The 19,985-nt window shown below is 40.2% G+C and overlaps 1 protein-coding gene and 2 long non-coding RNA genes across 5 annotated transcripts in view; 2 read left to right on the forward strand and 1 right to left on the reverse strand.

Annotated features, from left to right (window-relative positions):
- Positions 1 to 8,917, forward strand: LOC136261378 (uncharacterized). Of its 3 annotated transcripts, none has more exons than XR_010703872.1 (4): positions 1 to 296; positions 6,701 to 6,751; positions 8,670 to 8,761; positions 8,813 to 8,917. It is a non-coding gene; the product is annotated as an uncharacterized lncRNA (long non-coding RNA). The 3 variants fall into 3 exon arrangements; XR_010703873.1 differs by having other exon boundaries at positions 3 to 296; positions 6,707 to 6,751; XR_010703871.1 differs by lacking the exon at positions 1 to 296 and having other exon boundaries at positions 5,526 to 6,751.
- Positions 8,102 to 16,894, reverse strand: LOC136261371 (uncharacterized). The gene is made up of 2 exons (XM_066055366.1): positions 14,402 to 16,894; positions 8,102 to 8,296 (listed from the first exon to the last, which is right to left on the reverse strand). The coding sequence occupies exon 1, from the start codon at positions 16,725 to 16,727 to the stop codon at positions 14,634 to 14,636; it is 2,094 nt and encodes a 697-aa protein (XP_065911438.1). The 5' UTR covers positions 16,728 to 16,894; the 3' UTR covers positions 8,102 to 8,296; positions 14,402 to 14,633.
- Positions 13,341 to 19,985, forward strand: part of LOC136261379 (uncharacterized) — a 10,188-nt gene continuing 3,543 nt past the window's right edge. The window contains exon 1 of the long non-coding RNA XR_010703874.1: positions 13,341 to 13,574. This is a non-coding gene — a long non-coding RNA (uncharacterized lncRNA). The remainder of the gene's footprint in view (positions 13,575 to 19,985) is intronic.

Here is a 19,985-nt window from a genome sequence, read left to right on the forward strand (position 1 = left end):
CACATATATTCAGTATAAACTGTTAATTTTCCCACTACAGATTCCCAAGAACTGGGTTAGGCTGAAAAATCCATGAGCTCACTGATGCGGAAAACAGTTTCTTTGGCTGATGCAGTCACCTATTAAATCATTTAAAATGTTGACATTGAAATTCTGATCCTATGGGTGGCGACAGACATGTGGCTCAACTTGCAATCTGCTGCTAGGCACTAAAGTGGACCTATTGTTTGATCTCTCTGGCCTACAAACATCAGTTTCAATACTTTAGCCAACTTTAAGTCCAAGTACGTGACAAGGTGAGTGATGTCTATCCTAAATTACTTTGTATCCGTGGTAGCTACGTATCTTTGAATCAACGCAACAGTGGCTATAGCACAAAATATTTTCGAACTTTCCCCTTGTTCTTGATTAATTTTATTTTTTACAGCCATGTGCTGCTCACTTTGTGCAGTTGCCAACTGACTCTAATCCACCAAAATGTTCTACTGCCTGATTCACCAGCTGATAAGAAGCCACTCCAAGCTTACAACAATATTGCATATTGTTATCAAAAAGCAGGGGCATAGGGCCAGAGGGAGATTTACTGTGGTTACAGAAAGACCCCCTCTAAAATTTAGAAGTGTACACTAACAGGAATCCTGTTTGCAAGTCAGCGTTGAAACCGGGTCACTACTGCTGACCCGGATGACCCACTGACCCGGATAGCAATCCGGACCCGGATTAATTAAAGCCGAGGCGTGCGATAAGAGCTATTATGTTTCGGGTAGCGAGCAAGACTACGTTAGGCCACACCAAGTCAAACCTTAGTTTCTGGTCACCCGCCCGCATGGTAAACCTGGAACCCTAGTTTATGAGGACTATTATTAATATTACAGGTGCTTAAGTGCATGTGACCCAGCAAGAAACTTATTTTTTACTGCAAAAGATCGATATACTCTAATAGAGCAGTCAGGGATTCCAATAGAGCAGTCACACTACTCTTAACTCTAATATTAGGTATATATGCGACACTAATAAAATGTTTCTAACTATAGCTAGTTTTGTCGTTGATTATATAGCTGTTCAGATTATAACTGTTACTAATACTTTTGTAACCAAAGAAATTTCAGTAGCATTAACTACTAGCCCATCATGTGCAGATGGGCCATAGCTTTAACTTTATAATTCAAATGTAGTCCTCTAATGATTAGTCTAGTAACTTCAAATTCCTTATCACTGAACACTGCAGGGGTATGGAAAGCCGGCAACATTCGGTGAGCTTAAACTTAAACTTTTCCATAACTAAAATTAGATTGGCAAGTAGAAACCCTTATAGTTTAAACATTCCCATGCAGATGATCACTAAAAAACACTAGTCTGGAGCGCTCAATGACTCAAAACTTTGACAGTTACTTTTCTCAAGATTACTGAATAGAAGGCTGGAAACACATAGCTAGTGGGCTAAGACTTCACATTTGAATGAAGAATTTCTGATGTGATGATAGAAGTTAAATTTCATTTTGGATCATGATCATTTGAACAACTTAGCTATAAGTCATAGTAATACTTTCCTGACATAGCTAATGAGACATTTATTTCACTTGGAAAGCATAAGTAGCTACATGAGCAAAACATTTCCTATAGTATATTCTAAATAAATAAATAAATATACTTAAATGCTATACATCAGTGTATAGCTAGCCATGATCCATCGTGTATAGCTAGCCATGATCCATCAACAACTTCCCTAGTGCATTTTTTGCCGAAGCACAACTACTTCTGTTGTTGGTTAAGTTTGACTAAAAACAAAATCAACATGAATTTGCTAAATTGAGCAAATAATAATACCATACAGTATACTGTCACAGTAGAGTCTATATATAGTCCTGAACTCCTGATCATCCGCCCGCCCGCATCCATTTGTAGGCTTGGGAGTGACCAGAAACTAAGGTATGACTTGGAGTGGCCTTATATACGTTTTGAGCGTTCGATTCGTGTTGAGTAAACGAGTAGACTAGTTATGTGATAACTAAGCTGGTAAGTTTATAATTTAAAATCAGTCAGTGGGTTTTGGTTCCACGTAGCTACTTTTTTTTTTTTAACGTAGTACTACTGCGAGTTTACAGACAGCAATTGGGTTTGGCTTCGTGCATACCCAGTATTAAAATTTCTCGATATATTGAAGTGGGTGTGGCTCACTAAAGTACTTATCCTGCTGCAAGACTTGACTATATACAACTCTTACAATAATCAATTAGTGAGCGTGGCTCCACGTAAGCTTGCAGGCAGCCAACGGACACAGTTTCGTGCTACAGACTGCACTTACTACTAAATGGGCGTGGCTGAGCGTATGTTTGTAACACTTAACTTACCCCCTTTACAACAAAGAAGAGAGAGAGCTAAACTTATAATGATGTATAAAATTATTAATGATCTTATTGATATCCCCAAAGAGTACTTTACCCCTAATGATTCGCGATTAAGAAAAGGATACTACAGGCAACTGACGACAAACATTGACTCGTATAAATTTTCCTTTTTCCCCTCTGCAATTAAACTTTGGAACCCCCTTCCCCCCTACATAATTAATTCCCCTTCCCTGGATAATTTTTGTAACAACTTAAGTAATTATATCTGTGCATTATAATCATTTGTGATTTCTGCACAGTAAAAACAAATAATAATAATAACGCGATAAGTGGGTGTGGCTCACGAAAGAGCTACGCGATAGCATAGATAGAGCGTTTATAAGTTTCCACGTCATCAAACGAACAATTTCGTTTCTCACATGATCCAATCCGGGTCAGACTCGGATAATTTGTAAACCGAGTTGGAACAAAGAAAATGTGACCTGGATGACCCAACCCGGTTTCAACGTAGTCTGGCAGCGCCCGCCCCTTCGCATATATTATATTATATTTATTACTGTGCAGCAATCAAAAGATTATAACGCACAGGTGTGATCGTAAAAGTTACTTAAGTTATTATAGAGGAAGGGTCTGGTCACTTTAGCATTACGGAGCTGTAACAATGGAATGCAATTAAACAATGATGTCACAATAATGGCAGCAAGAATGGCACGTCTAACAGCCACACAAAGTAAGCAGTTCGCGAGATAGATTAATGAAAGGCTGCTAACATATAACCGAGATTCTTTCCATATTGATTAGGCAGCTTTACGAGTACATCAATTCTAACTACAAGGCTCTTTCACTACCTCCATCTTTTGTTCTTTTAAAGAACATCCTATTGGCGACTACAAGCAGCCTCAATCATATCGCATCTTCACGAAAACTCTTTCACGCATTATGGTATCTATGGTAACTCCAAAACAAACGTCAGAAATATTTAGTAATGGATGAATTTCATAATAACTTAAGTTGCCCCTAGCAACCTAAATTTTACAATATTTGTAGGGGTAAATGGCTATAGTAACATCAAGAGTACATAATAAAAATAGGAAGGGAGAGTGTCTAACTGCCAATACAGCCTGTACAAAATCACTGCGTATTATTGAAAAGACCATGATCTTTGAACAAATCAACACTTTTACTGACTATAGAGATCTGTTGATAGGTGTTGAGTGCTGTTGATAGGTGTTGAATAAAGTAAAGCCTTTGCTCTACCAATGTGTGGATGCTCTATAATACGCAGTGATTTTGGCTGAAGGTGTCCTAGTTAGACACTCTCCCTCCCTATTTTTATTATGTACTCTTGGTAACATCTAAAAGGATAGCATGCATAGGTCGCTGATGAGATATAACATTTTAAAGTTTGTCATTTTTCCATACATTGTCTATGAGAGGGGGCAACAGTTGCCCCTTCTGGGCAATCACACAAATAATGTATGGGAAAACAACAAATTCAATTAATGTCATTTCTCAATTTAGCATTATTTGTAGCTGTGAATCTCACAATTAACCTCTCCAAATTTTAAAATTATGGAGTATATAGATCATGAGATATGACATTTTGAAATTTGTGGTTTTCTCATACATTATCCATGTGATTGCCCAGAAGGGGCAACTTCCCATAGATAATGTATGGGAAAACTGCAAACTTTAGAATGTCATATCTCATGACCTATATATGCTACCCTTTTAAAATTGGAGATGTTACTTTTGACATTCACACCTACAAAATAATGTAAATTCAGGTTGCTAGGGGCAACGGTTTAAAATTCCTTATTATGAAATTCATCTATTACCAACAACGCAATCTGATTGGTGTTACCTGTTTTCGGTAACGTGCTACAAATTTTGAAGAATCCCGATATGCGACTGGAAGCAGGCGCTTATTCCCATAGAATCCCGATGTGCGACGGGAAGCAGGCACTTATATTATTATATTATATTTATTACTGTGCAGCAATCAAAAGATTATAACGCACAGGTGTGATCATAAAAGTTACTTAAGTTATTACAAAACTCATTAGGGGGGAGTTGGTTCCATAATTTGATGGTTGATGGGAAAAAGGAAAATTTGTATGCATCAATTAGAGTCATTGGTTGGTGATAGTAGCCACTCCTTAAACTTGAAAGTTTAGGGGTAAGATCATCTGTAGGCACAATCAAATATCCGTTAATTATTTTGTAAAAAGTACTTAATTTAGCTTGGGTTCTTCTTGCCTGTAACAATGGTAGATTAAGAGAAGACAACATGTTAGTAACACTTGAATATCTTGAAACCATAGCAACCGCGTGTTTAAGTGCTTCTTTAATTCACCCATCCTGCCCATGGATAATAAACGTTCTCTTGGCGTCTTCCTTGTTACTCCAGCTGGTTGTCTGTGAGTTATAATTATATGTTGCATTGCTCTGGGCACCATAGATAATAGGGGTCCTTTATCTATGCATGCAGTTATCAATGTCATGGCCCCACCCCAGGATCATATCATTTAATAATTATGGGACAACACTGGCTAGTGTCAAACTCCCCAGTACTGGGGTAAAGAATGTTGCCAAACCCCTTCCTCCTCCTGAGAAGTGTTTATTTGTTCTATATTGATGACCTTATAAAATCACTTTGAGCTGTCATTGTCCCAGGGGGTGTAATCTCTCTCACCCTAGACCACAAGGGTCTGGTGACATGCAATGCAAAATCTTGTTAGACACATACAACTGAGGAATTTATTGGTTGCCAATCAGATTCTAGAAAGCCTCTTGTGTCAGTTATTTTGGTATGACTAGAATTCACTTTGTTCTTTATTGTTGTCTTCTGTACTGGTCACAGTCTTCCTACCCTTTTTTCAGTGTACTGGTCATAATCTTAAGCTTCTGACACTTTTATCAGACCCTATGCAAGCTCCATCATCAATTTACGCCACACAAATTTGCAATGTGTAGCTGATGTCATATACTGTAATTACAGCCAAGTATTTCTATTGCATGTCACCAGACACTTATTGTCAGGAGGTGACATAGCCATGGTCATTATGTAGGCTGTGGTCATTATGTAGATCACTAGCTGTGGTCATTATATAGATTCTAAATCCCTTTGTGTGTGTGTGTGTGTGTGGGGGGGGGGGGGGGGGGGGGGGACTTAAGTGTTGATGCACCATACAACAGGAAATTTGCCAGAAGGAAAAGCAGATAAATCCACACTTCATCAGCTTTGACAAAACGTCACTTTTAAAAGGTGCTTTTCGAAGTTTAACTAATTCATACTAATACATGTATGTTAAACAGTGTTGGGCAAGTTACTTTTTAAAAGTAACTAGTTACATATTACATATATACTTGCTACAATACTATTTAGTTACAGTTACATATTACCCATAAAATAAAGTAACTATAATAATTATATTACTTTGTGTCCACAGCCTTAAGCTGTCACATGTGAAACTACCACCTTATCATGTGACATGATTTCGTTGTTTGGCAATGTGCAAATCTTGGTTATAAGTAAGAAGCTGGTGAATAAGTTTCATTCAGTAGGCTTCAATACTTCGTTGTGGCTAGGCGTTACTCAGTGGATTACTAACGAGATTAGTAACTTTGTTACTTGTAGTAATAATATTACGTAATATTAGACTTGTTACAGTAACTATATTACTTAGGTAACGTGTTACATTTGTAAGTAAAGTAACTTGAGTTATATTACCTGTTTTTATAGTGTATTTCGTTATATTACTTAGGTACCACAAAAGTAATAATATTATGTAACACGTTACTCCCACAACTGATGTTAAATTCGTCAGATTTTTCTTCTGTGCAAAATTTCTGTCATATGATATCTGTCTAGTAAGGTTGCAAATATTTTACCTGAAGGTAGCCATTATAGGCACATTTTATTGAGTAAGTGTGATTGCTCGTCCACAGAGCTACTGTATTTTATTCAAGCAGTGCATCTGCATGATCTAATGGAACCCTTGATGTCTACCAATGGTGCATTTGTAGTAAATTGTTTCCTATGTGTGTGTGGCACAATTGTTATAACCGTACATGCACTTTTGCACACACAGAGGAGTATATACTGTATGTAAATCATTACCATGTGGAAATTAAGATTCTTTCTCTGTTGGGTCCTTTACTTTCATATGTATATGTGTAATACAAAATTCTCAATGAATATAAATGGTATTGTGTAGTAGCGTAATGGTGGAGCCTTGTACATATTTGTATATTTCCTAAAGAGTCATGTAGTGTTACATTTCATCATTACAAAATCTGTATGTAATGCATATGTAATTCTTGCCTCCTAACAAAAACCTGATTGGAAGCTACAGGACCAGTAATGTCTGCGGTGCCAGTAGCAGCAGCAACAGTCCCAAGTATGATGTGTATATATGTACACACACATGTATAAGTTTGTCTACACATGTATGTACGTATTTGTTCGGCTAAGAAGGTACAGGATACAGTATGTGTGTACTGTACCTATGTGCATGTACGTATGTGTGTATAATGTGTGTGTGAGTGAAGCAGCATAGTGAAGTGGTTAAAGTGAGCACAGGGATGGTAATTTAAGATCTATTTCCAGTTACTTTGTCATTCCCTTGAGCAAGAAACTGTCTCACATTGCTCCAGCTGTTTAAATGGGGACCTGGTATTAACTAGGTGAGTAGTACACAGTTTCCCAGTCAACTGGGTAGGTGTGACCATCTATAGACTAGGGCAGCCAAAGGCTCTGCTTTGTGTGTATAGTGTACAGCATGTATGTGTATGCATTACAGCATGTATGTGTATGCATGCCTTTACATCAGAATGTTTGTGTCTTCTGCCTAAATACTGTAACTTTTATTAGATAATAAACCCAAGGACCTAGGATGAGGTAGTGTGATGTCTGAACTGAATGCTATAAGTATATACTGTATTTCATTGTAATAATTATTGTGAGTGCATGTGTGTGTGTGCATAGATAATATAGTAAAATAGGGATTCGCAATGGGGACGTCACTGAAGATAATCCTTGTTACGGGTTTGACTTGTCCTGGTTACAGGTTCAGTAGTTGACATGCAGAATCAGCCTCGTTTTATAACCTTCATCAAATCTTCATTCATTGTGGACTCTGAAAAATTCTTGTACCTTGTCATGGTCCTTAGCAATAGTACCAGAAAATTATTGGTGCCACCACAGCAATGAGGTTTGAGACAAACTGTCTACATGCTGCTGTGATTTGACAACACCTATGTACGGACCTTGCAAAATCCACAAAAATTTAACTCCCACGTAAAAAACCGGCATGCAATAGATATTAATAGTAAAATAGGGATTTGCAACAGTTACATTATTCCCATAAATTAAGGACTAATAGTTATGTATAAGCAATTCTCATTATGTGCCAAGACTTCAAGTAATTACCCATATATCTCTATTGTCTTTTTATTCATGACTTTATCTTGGCAGTTACCTATTCACTACTATATCATGAAAATTTATTCTATTTCAGTACACATGTGCTGTAGCAATACTAATACTCCCAAGTACATACTGGGCAGTGTTGGAAATTGTCGTGTCTCTAAAAAAAAAAAAGCCAGTCAAAAAAATTGCCTAGCAATGGAGAACTTTCGGCCACTGTTGCCGTTTCACCTTAAGCATTACTAAGCAATTCAAGAGGCCACAATCAAGGAAGTCTCCCCAACTTCTCTTCTTTGTGGTAGATCTCATGAATAGCATCTACTCCCAGTTACAAGACAACCGATTGCAAAATATTACAAACACACTGCTGAAATTTTCTAAGCTCTGTTATAATTATTAAAGGAGCTGGCAGCCTCAGGCAAATCTCAACCTTCTCAATAGACCTCTCCCAAAGGTATTTGAGGTCTCTGGGGCATTGTTGTCTGGTCATCAACTGTGGCTTCATCGGTTTCCGTATCTAGAGGTGACAATTGCATAAAAGGCATAAAACTCTGATGCAATCATATTTATTTTATGTATGTATACAGAACCCACAATAATGTTTGAATGCTGAAAAAATAATTCTGTATTAGTGACAAAGAATTTTTTGTTTTATTTTTTTACAAAATATATGATCATTTGCTATCTCTTATTGTGAGTTCTGATTTGGGAGGTTGTGTGTGTGTGTGTGTGTGTGTGGTGAAAGAAAAAAATGTTGTACTCTGTTCAGTCAGAGCGAACTTTATGACTGTTACATTTGTAATGAGTCTAGTCACATAGAAAAGAACAGTTTTGATCAGCTACAATACATATTTCTGATTCATCATGTGATGATATGTTCTTATTTTCAGATTTGGAGACGAAGGACAAGACAGCAGAGAGAGAGAGAGAGACATTTGTGCTGAAATGGGTGTATGTGTTGATGCTAAGAGTTACGTTTAAGGTATAAACTATTGTACAAGTAAAATATACTTACATGATGTGTTATTCCTAGGACAGATGGGAATTGGTTACTTTGAAAAATACTCTATAGTAGAATGGACAGGTTTTATTTATGAAAGTAAATTTTATGTGAAACTTGCATGTATTGTTAGTCAAATGGTGTTTGGTTTAGCATGGAGTAGTGGGTTCTTTTTACAAAGGCTGTAAGGTTGGGTACAACATGTTGTAACCACTACCAACAATTTGTGGTCAGCTTACTATATAGTCAGTTAATGTGAGGCGTGCGTCATCTGCAAATGGAGGAGTGACTTTTAACGATGTAATGAGCTGTGCTTGGTTTCATGGCTAAAAAGGGAAAGAGGGCGTGTAGGCAAAGTTTTAAAAGGGAATGAAGGCTTACCTAGTTGAGAAATTGCAGGTTGACATTTTGTTGTAAGTACATGTGCCATACCATCAGTTTTACTGGTACCTCACTATGTGACAACCATGTTTCTTTGGCCCACTATAATAGTAATAATAGTAGTCTACAATCATAAGTACATTAGTGTTGCAATATAGAAGTCGGCTTTGCCCCATGCTGTATTAGTCTCTCAACACACCACACATGTCCACACTCCCTAATGCTGTGTTTCCATATACACGTCCAATGGTATTTTGACTACAATGTAATCGACATTTGCTAGTATGTAGTAATGACTCTAGTTTCCAATTAAGGATACTACTGAGTCCAAATACAGTAGAACATGCCTATAACCGCCACCTTCAGGCTGCAGCCTTAAGAGACAGGTACTATACAACAGAAAATTTGACAGAAGAAAAACATGATGAGAACAAATACTGTCAAATCTGATGAAGTGTCAGCTTTTCTTTCTGCCATGACTAAGGGCCACCTGTTCACATCAGCACTTTAGTATATCATGATCTTTCCCCATGTCTTCCCAATAGGACCGTCAGTCACCCCCCCCCCCCTTCATACATACGTACATACACAGGGATTTGATATCTACATAATGACCACAACCTACATAATGACCATGGCTAGTGTCACCTCCTGACAATAAGGGTCTGGTGCCATGCAATAGAAATACTTGGCTGTAATTACAGTATATAACATCAGTTACACATCACAAATTTGTGTGGCGTAAATGGAGCTTTGCATAGGGTATGATAAAGTGTTGGAAGCTTAAGATTATGACCAGTACACTGAAAAAAGGGTAGGAAGACTGACCAGTACAGGAGACAACAATAAAGAACAAACTTAATTCTATTCATACCAAAATAACTGACACGAGAGGCTTTCTAGAATCTGATTGGCAACCAATGAATTCCTCAGTTGTATGTGTCTACCAAGATTTTGTATTTCGTGTCACCAGACCCTTGTGAGAGAGATTACACCCCCTGGGACAATGACAGCTCAAAGTGATTTTATAAGGTCATCAATATAGAACAAATAAACACTTCTCAGGAGGAGGAAGGGGTTTGGCAACATTCTTTACCCCAGTACTGGGGAGTTTGACACTAGCCAGTGTTGTCCCATAATTATTAAATGATATGATCCTGGGGTGGGGCCATGACATTGATAACTGCATACATAGATAAAGGACCCCTATTATCTATGGTGCCCAGAGCAATGCAACATATAATTATAACTCACAGACAACCAGCTGGAGTAACAAGGAAGACGCCAAGAGAAAGTTTATAGACCTTATTCATTTAGAACAGTAAGCGCCCTCTGATGTCACGCAAAGCCATACAAGGGTCCATATTCACCATGACGATAGTGTTTCGGACGCCATATTATTATTATATTTATTACTGTGCAGCAATCAAAAGATTATAACGCACAGGTGTGATCATAAAAGTTACTTAAGTTATTACAAAACTCATTAGGGGTAGAGGAATTTTGAGTTCTAAAACTGGGCGAGCACGACGGTTGCTATCATGTTACCATAGATATGGTACTGCAAATGGCGAATTTGGCGGAGAATTGTGATGTTACTATGGTTTTGGTACTGCAAATGACGAATATTGGCGGACAACTACTTCGCAACGAGTTATAAGCGCTATGAAATCAATTCAGTGAATAAGGTCTATTATCCATGGGCAGGATGGGTGAATTAAAGAAGCGCTTAAACACGCGGTTGCTATGGTTATAAGCGCCTGCTTCCCGTAGCATATCGGGATTCAATTTGAATAATTTTGAATGCTAGAGTGACCAGACCCTTCCTCTTTATGCGAAGGGGTGGGCGAGTTTCAACGCTGTTGCAAGTTGCAGGCAGCCAGGAACTCCGACCTGTTTGGAAGCAGTGCAGTTAGGTATAGCTAGCAGAAAACTTGTAATGATTAATTGTGAAGGAAGAAACTTAAAAATTCGGCGGCATCGACTCTACCTGATGGTGCTACTATTGCCAGGCACTCAACAACGTCCTTGGCAAATGACTTCGGGGACATAGGCTTCTTCTTGGGGGTCTCACCAATGATATCTGCAGACACATCCAGGAGACTACTATCCATGTCTTCAATAATGCTTGTCATGTCATGTATGATGGTAAAGCAATTAAAATTATACTCAAATCATACAAATAGAAAAGTCATATAGAGTTGCTCTATTTCTTTGAAATGGCCAAGTCTTTCAAATTTAGTAGCATGGATAGACATCCACTAACACAAACTATATATATATAAGGTATAACATTACAGGAAGCAGCCATGCAAGTATTTATGTATATATATATATGGATCTAGTAAATTTACTGTTCAAAATTCTGTCAACTGCTGGGTGGGGAGGTGGGGGTTGACTACCTAGTTTAAAGCCACTTTTGAAAAATCCTAGCAACACTACTAGTTGTATTAATCATTCAGTTCTTTTATTTTCTACGGGAAAGGATCAGTGCTTGAATTTATTTGTGCTTATTCCTGGGCCTATAGCTATATGCAGTGGCATAGTCAAAAATTACATAACAATCAAATTAATGTTTCCAATGTTCATCTACTAGGCAGATGCTAGCAGCATCGTGGGGCGAGCCTGAAGGGAATAAGTGTTTTATATTAGTATAGGTCATAATTGAATGTTGGTCTTATTATCTAGCCATTCATGCTAATGGAAGATATGCACATTATATAAAAGTATGGGGTTGAAATGTGGTTTGAGCACCAGTAGGAAAAAGGACAGGAAAAGCACAGGTATTGTACCGTTCACATTGTAATTCATTTAAGGGATTTTCTCCTCTGGCTGGTCATGTTACTGTAGTTGATTGCAATGAATGTCTGATATTTTGCACCTCGGTTACATACGTATATCTGGATTGTTGTGATCTTCTGTTATGTTTGTAGGTGAATCAGGTTGCTTTACATGTGTAGGTCAGATGGCACGGATACTGTAGGTACATTTGTAAGATGATCATTTTCAGGTAAAGCTGATATATTATCATGATTGATTGTAATATTACTGAAGTATACATTATTTGTTATCAACCACTGCAAGGCAGTCAGTATCTTTGATCGTCGCACACATATAACTGGTGAAATTAACATTTGTTCTACTTTTGACAATCCCTACAAAGGAAGTGTTAAATGGTTATTAGACATCATGTGTGTGAGGAACATAACTTACAATAAGTTCTGGACCAGGATCCATATTATTAGCAGCAGAAAATAGCTTTAGGACATGGCTATCATTGTGACAACGCCTACAGGGATACTTATGCCAATTATTGAAATGCTTGGGAATTTTTCAAGACATATTGAACAGTGTCAATTCAGCATGAAATTCTGTAATCTTGGCAATGACTGCAGGGTCACTAATGTCAACTGGCACATGACGTTGGACATGTTGTGATTGGTCCACATTCACATCAGTATTTGCTACTACACCAACATTTGAAGCACTATCAATATAAACACATCATGAAAATGAGTCACAATAGTTGTTAGTATGATATGCACATATAAACCATCTGCAAGAATGTGGTAGTGAATTTAGACCATAATCAGTTCTATTTTTTTTATCAGTTGCATAGGATTCAGTCTAATATTTTATGAATACTCAAATATTTAGTGAGTCTTACAAATTTATATATAACAAACATACTAATTCTGCCTTCTCTGCTGTATGATTGTGTCCTTTACTCTTTTTGAAAATTGAGCACGTCTTCTCTGATATTCTCTGTCTCTCCTTCGTCTTTCTTCTGCTACCTGTGAAGTTTCTCGATCTCTTCTCAATCTATAGCTACTGCTCTCTTCTCTAAGGCGTTCTTCTCTGTCCATCATGGACAACCAAGTTTATTTCATGGTCGACAACACGTGCCGCGACGTGGTAGACGAGATGAGCAGTGCTGTAATCTACGCCGCTTATTTTCCGTGACATGGTTGATGACACGAGCATATATGGAAGTGCCGTAGTCTACGCCGTTTATTTTTCCGTGACATGGTCGATGACACGAGCATATATGGAAGTGCTGTAATCTACACCGTTTATTTTCCGTTACATGGTCGATGACACGAGCATATATGTTAGTGCTGTAATCTTCGCCGTTTACTGTACCGTGGCATGGAGTATAGTGGGCATTAATTCGGTAAGTTTTCCGATTTCTTTTGTAATTGTTTGCGCATGGTTGATGACACGAATTTACGTGGGTGACTCGCTAGTGTGGGGCTCGCTCAGGCTCGCCCCAACAATAAGAGCCGGACTTAAAACTATTAATTTTTGGAGCATTAATAACAGTGTACGGTAAATTGTTCCAGTCATTTATGACTTGAACTACAGCTGGTGTGAGACTTGAAAATCTTATCCTGGGTGATATCAGTTAATGCAGGTAAGAAAATAATTGAGGGGTTGACATCAATTAAACCATGAAAAATTTGATGAACTAAAATTATGTCTCCTCTCTTACAACGATAGTATATAAACTTGTGATGCTTGCTTCTATAATATAAATTTGTAGCAAACTTTAAAGGCTATATAAAGCATTTGGGAATACTAAGGTATAAACTGACAAGACGGGTTGCCTATTTAGGGCGTGTCCCTTGTGTAACGCGAGAAAACGCGACTTTCCGTTTTACGCATGATTACAATGTTGGTCAAGTCAACAAAAAACCCATTTTTTAAAATAGTTTGACAAACGGTTTTGGTTCTTCAAAGGTACAAGATGAGTTAAAATCATCCATTCTATGATTCTAAGTAGTAGCAAAGTCTTACAAAGAATGTTTTCAGCGAGTTTTATCGCTTTCCAAAAACCCAAGATTGAGAGAAAATCATCTTCTCGTTCAGCCTTCACCTTACACGTTGGATATGTTATAGCTCGAACCTTTCTCTATAACATACTTTCTGTTCTGAAGGCTGGCTAACTCTTGCTCGCTAAAGCTAACCGAAACGTTCATTTTCTCCAATAGCCGTAATACATTTTTGACTTAGCGAACTCGGAAAGCATGTGGAAAATTTACGGTAAAACGACCACGCCTTAAAAAGGCAACCCGTCTTGTGAAATTCTAGCCTCTGGTTTATGCCTTGGTGAATTATGCACAGCTAACTCTGGTAAAGCTGGTGGAGGCAGTTGTATACTTCCCTTGATTATTAGTAATGATTTGGCAGTCAAAATTCACAATGTTAAATTTCCTTTACAAATATCTTGAGTTCTCTTACATTGAGACGGATGCGGGAGTGTCTCCAAATACCGGTCGTCTCAGCTACCAGGTTCTCTTGCTGGAATGTTTGACGAAAGCCACTTGACTTCTATCACCATGCACCACGAGGCGGGAAAGATTCCATATAACGCACACACACACACAGCTCACGTGTACAACCGCAATTGAAAATACCTATAGCCTAACCTAGTACAATAAGATAAAACATAAACTTGCTATATAAGAGTCAGTCAGTCTTCATTCTCGACATCCTCCGGGCGGCGGCGTAGTATTTCAGTCCATTCACTTAACTGCCTCCTTGCTCTTAAGGCTGCTCCCCTGGGATGTCTGTGAGAGATCTGGTTATTCTGTTGTGCTGGCAGCTCAGGTTCTTGCTCAAGTGTTTCCACGTCTGTTGGAGAATGTGTCACTTCCAAGGGATATAGACGTGCAATTGGACGATTAGTGCGTCCACTTGTCGTGCGCAATGTCACTGATCTGATAAATCCATCCTTCCCCTTCACAACTTCTTCAACCACTCCAAGTCTCCACTGGTTTCTAGGACAATCATCATGTATTTGCACCACATCGCCTGTCTTGACTGTTTGTTCTGTGGTGCCTGTTGTGCGGTGCACTTCTCGTAACGAAGTCAGATATTCCTTCTTCCATCGTGATTGAAAGTGCTGTAATAGCAGGCCTTGTCGGTCTATCTTACTTCTCAACTGGTCTGCAGAGTGGTAATCAGGGTCAGATATCTCTTCATCTGTAACATTTGGATGTGGTAGAGGAACAATTCGGCGCCCACACAACAAATGAGAGGGTGTTAATGGCTCAAGGTCTCCAGTGGCAGATGAGAGGTGTGTTAGAGGTCGATCATTGAGCACTGCTTCGACTTCAACAATGGTGGTTTGGAGGACAGTGAGTGTGATAAAGGCACGGCCTAAGGTCTTCTTCAGAGACATCTTCACCATTCCAACCAGCCTCTCCCAAAAGCCCCCATACCAGGGAGCTCTCTTGGGAATGAATTGCCATGTTGTGCCCTTGTGCATAAGAGCAGACTTCAGTGTAGGTGACTGGAACAATTCATGTAACTCCTTTGCTGCTGATGTATAAGTTGAAGCATTGTCTGATAAGATCAGACGGGGCAATGACCTGCGGGCAGCAAACCTTCGGAAAGCCTGTAGAAAGGTTTCTTCTGTAAGGTCAGTTACAACTTCAAGGTGCACAGCCCGGGTACTAGCGCAGGTGAACAAGCACACATACACCTTATACTCACCGACCATTCCTTCCCTCTTCACGTACATCGCTCCCGTAAAATCAACTCCAGTCACACTGAAGGGAGGGCCATCTTGTACTCTGGCCTGTGGCAGCGGTGGTGGATCAGGGACAGGGAATGGTTTTCCAGCAACTCTACGACAGATCACACACTTCCGAAGCAACCTCGCCACTACTCTCCGTGCTGCAGGAATCCAGAAACGTTGCCTCAGAGCAGTCACTGTAGTATCTGTGCCCCCATGTAGTTGAGTGGCATGAGTAGCATACACAATCAAGGCGGTTAGTCTGTGATTGGGGGGGAGAAGATAGGGGAACTTGGTATTGTGGTGAACTGGAGCATTATGTATCCTCCCACCACAACGGAGGAAATTGTCAGAGTCTAAAAACAACCTGAGCTGTCTGACAAGTGGGAGACGTCTACTGGATGTCCGTCCCCTGTGTAAAGAGTGGATTTCCTTCAGGTAAGTTGAATGTTGGCAGCTTTGGATCCACACATTCTGGGCATTACTTATTGCACTGGCAGTGATCGGTCCTACAGGCTTGGATCCATGTGATTTGATACACTCAATAAATCGCAACACGTATGCAGTGATGTACAACAGTTTAGACAGAGTACCATACCTCTCTATGTCAATGACGGCTGCCACAGTAGGGTGCTGATCGCCTTTGGTTGTTTCTTCAACTGGGTCCGGTGATTGCAACTCAGCATCTGTAACAGTAAGTTGAACATTTAGTATGTCAGTAGCACTCCATGTTGGCCTTAATTCTTCATGAACAATCCACTCTGGTCCATGTGTCCACATAGTTGAGGCTTGTAAAGCTGAGAACGAAATGCCTCTAGTTAACAAGTCCGCAGGATTGTCTGCAGATGGACAGTAACCCCACCATTGGACAGGGCAAGCTTTAGTGATTGCTGACACACGATTGGAAACAAACTGCTTCAGTTTCTTATCACTGTTGAGCCAATGAAGTACGATTTGGCTGTCACACCACATATGGACTGAGTTGATCCTGTGATGAATTGACGAACTGATCCAAGTAAACATCTGAGCTGCAGTAGTGGCACCCATCAGTTCTAGTCTAGGAAGTGTGAGTTGTTTCAGGGGGGCCACTCTGGATTTCGAGATCACAAATGATGTTTCACTGCCTTGACAAAAGTATGCCACTGCTCCATAAGCCTTAGTGCTTGCGTCACAGAATACGTGTAGTTCAATTGGAGCATCTGTACTTAATCCATCCTTAAAGTAACACCTAGGAAAGGAGATTGCGTGTAGTTGTCAGAGATCATCTAGAAGGGTCTGCCATTGTTGTTGGCTCTCTGCCGGGAGTGGACTGTCCCATGATAACTTGTTCTGCCATAGTTGTTGTTGCAGTAATTTGGCACTAATCATAACTGGGGACGCAAAACCCAATGGGTCAAAAATCATGGAGGATTGCTGCAACACTTTGCGCTTTGTGGCTGGAGAATTGTCAAGTGGTAAGGCCTTCTGAGAGAGTGACAAATTGTCATTGGCAGTGTCCCACACAAGTCCAAGTGTGTTTATCTGTTTGCCACTATCCATAACTTGATCCTTCTCTGCTGCAGTAGTCAATTGTACACTGTTAGATGCCCAGCTTCTTAAATTAAAGTTGGCGTCAGATAGTGCCTTTCTGGCCTCAGTGTAGTACACAATGGACTCTTCTTCAGTAGAACACCCTGACAGAATATTGTCCACATACAGATTCTGAAGAAGATCCTTGGATGTTGTCGAACTACAATGTGTGAGATGACAATGAAGGGCAGCATACAGCATAAATGGCGAGCTGGCCGATCCAAACAGGACAACTTTGAATCGGTATGTTTGAAGTGGGCTATTGGGATCATCAGGACAGCAGGGCCAGAGAAAACGAGTGTAGTCACGGTCCTTGGCGTGCAACTGAACATGTAGGAATGCCTTTTCAATGTCAGCGCTAATACCAAACTTGTGGCAACGGAATCGGATGAGGATAGCTGGTAGTTCTTGTAGAAAGGGAGGCCCAGTTTCTAGACAGTCATTGAGACTTGCCAAATGCTTGGCTTCACGGCTGCTGCAGTCATACACAATCCTGAGCGGTGTTGTTGCTGAATCCTTGTGCACACCGTGATGTGGTATGTAATGGCATGGCTTGACTAATTCTGAGATTGGTACCTGCTCAATGAATCCACGTCTCAGTTGTTCCTCTATTATGCTGTGGTAAACTTTAAGCATGCCAGTAGTGTTGCTTAGTTTACGAGTAAGGAACCTCACACGTCGTTCACAAGTGGACTTGTTTGTAGGTAGCACGGGGTGGCTGGATTTCCATGGAAAGCTCACAATGTATGTGCCATCACTCTGCCGACTTACTGAGTTGTGAAGGTACTCCTGTAGGAAGTCAAATGATTCCTTACTCAGCCCAAAGTGTGTGCTTTCTACTGGGGTGATACCACTTGAGTCGAACAGTGATGCTGAACTAAGATGAAATACACTGGATGCTATAGAGCTGGTGTAGTTGTATAGTGGTCCTGAAAGTAAGTACCCAATCTTAGTCTGAACAGCAGTAGGACCTGGTCCTCGAACTATGGCTTCTTGCACAATGGACCAGTAAGCATCGGCTCCTATAAGCATTGAGATGTTGATTGCATCACTGTCTGAGATTGCATGGTTAAGGTGTAGTCCCTTCAAATATGGCAGTTGCTTAATATAGGAAAAGGGAAGGTTACGGAGTGGCTGAGCGATTCTTGAAGTGACAAGAACATTGATAGGAATCTGAATGCCTTCTGTAGTTTCTAGGTAGATTGTGGCAACAGGAAGAGTCTGGTTGGAAACCTCTGATGCTCCAAATGCAGCAATTGCAACTGATTCTCTTCTTTGAACATTAAGGTGCAGAGAGTTGGCGAGAGTTTGTGTGATAAATGAGCGTTGTGCTCCCTCGTCTAGTAATATGTTTGCTTGTGCAGAAAAGTTGTTAGCTCTCACTGTAGCAACAGCTGTCTTCAGAAAGCATACCTTGGTTGGCTGAGGATGTGATATCGTGGAATTTATCAAATTCTGTGCAGTTTGAGTTGGGGGAGTAGATTGCTGTTCTGAAGTTGGTCTCTGTGTGTTAGGAGGATTCTGTTGGTGATGTGTCCCTCGACACAAGCTGGTATGATGTCGCTCCTTGCAGTGTTTGCAGCGGCCCTTCGACTGACATTGACCAACTCTGTGGTGACCAAGGCAATTAAAACAAAGCTTATCACGCTTGACAATGTCCATGCGTTTAGACTGGTCTGGGATAGTGTCACACTGTGTAGCTGGGTGTGGTCCCTTGCAAAATACACACTTAAGCTTCCTAGGTTCAGGTTTGCTCATGGCTCCTGTGTGAAATGAAGCTGTGGAGTGGTGTTCGTCTGACTGAGATGGAGAAACTAGGGCACCAGCTTCAAGGACTCTTATCTCTGTGGCAATTGATTTCCTTAGCTTGTCAAGGGTCCACTCTAGGCTGCTGTGCTCTCTGGCCAGGTTTTTTCTCACATCAGCAGGAAGTCTCCCTAGTACCATAGGAACTAACAGGGCCCCATAACTCGTTGTTGATTGACCCAAGGCTGACAGACCACGCACATGATTTTCAATGGCATCATGGAAGGCCCTCAAACCAGTTATGTTGTGACTAGCACGTGGCAAGTTCATCAGTGAATGCATATGGGCATTAATGATTCTCTGTTGATCACCAAACCTGTCCTTCAACAGATCTAAGGATTGCTGGTAATTAACACTGGTCAAGGGAAAGCCAGCAATTGCCCTTGCAGCTTCACCTTCAAGGTGTGCCCTCAGATAGTTCAGTTTCTGAACATTAGTCAACACATTGTTGGAGTGCACAGCAGAATCAAAGGAGTCCCAAAATGTCTGCCACTTCAATGGGTCGCCTCCAAATGTGGGTAATGTTAGCTTGGGGAGGCGGCTGACATTCTGGGACATACCAGCAAAGGTGTTAACATACCCCTGAGCCTGAGCGAGATTTGCTCCTTCGTTGGATTCAGTTCGCTGCTGTTGTTGAGGGGTGTCAGTCACAGATGCATCTTCATTTGATGGTTGAACAATGGCTGAATGACTTGCTGATTGATCACTAACTGTATGGCTTGATGGCTGATCACTGATAGTGTGATTTGATGGCTGATCACTGACGGTGTGATTGGATGGTCGGTCACTAACCGAATGACTTGACAATTGATCACTGATTGAGTTACTGGATGGTGGGATCATGACACTCTGCGGTTGAAAGGGTAGAGCTTGAATATTGAGTGGCTTTGGTCTGGCCAACACTGCTTTGACTAATGTAATTTTCTCAGC

This window comes from Dysidea avara, chromosome 7, assembly GCF_963678975.1.
Source record: "Dysidea avara chromosome 7, odDysAvar1.4, whole genome shotgun sequence".
In the NCBI taxonomy this organism is placed as follows: Eukaryota; Metazoa; Porifera; class Demospongiae; order Dictyoceratida; family Dysideidae; genus Dysidea; species Dysidea avara.

What these genes read in the sequence shown, in the direction of transcription:
- LOC136261371 (XM_066055366.1), bottom strand. Translation starts at nt 16,727, where the DNA reads ATGGGTGCCACTACTGCAGCTCAGATGTTTACTTGGATCAGTTCGTCA.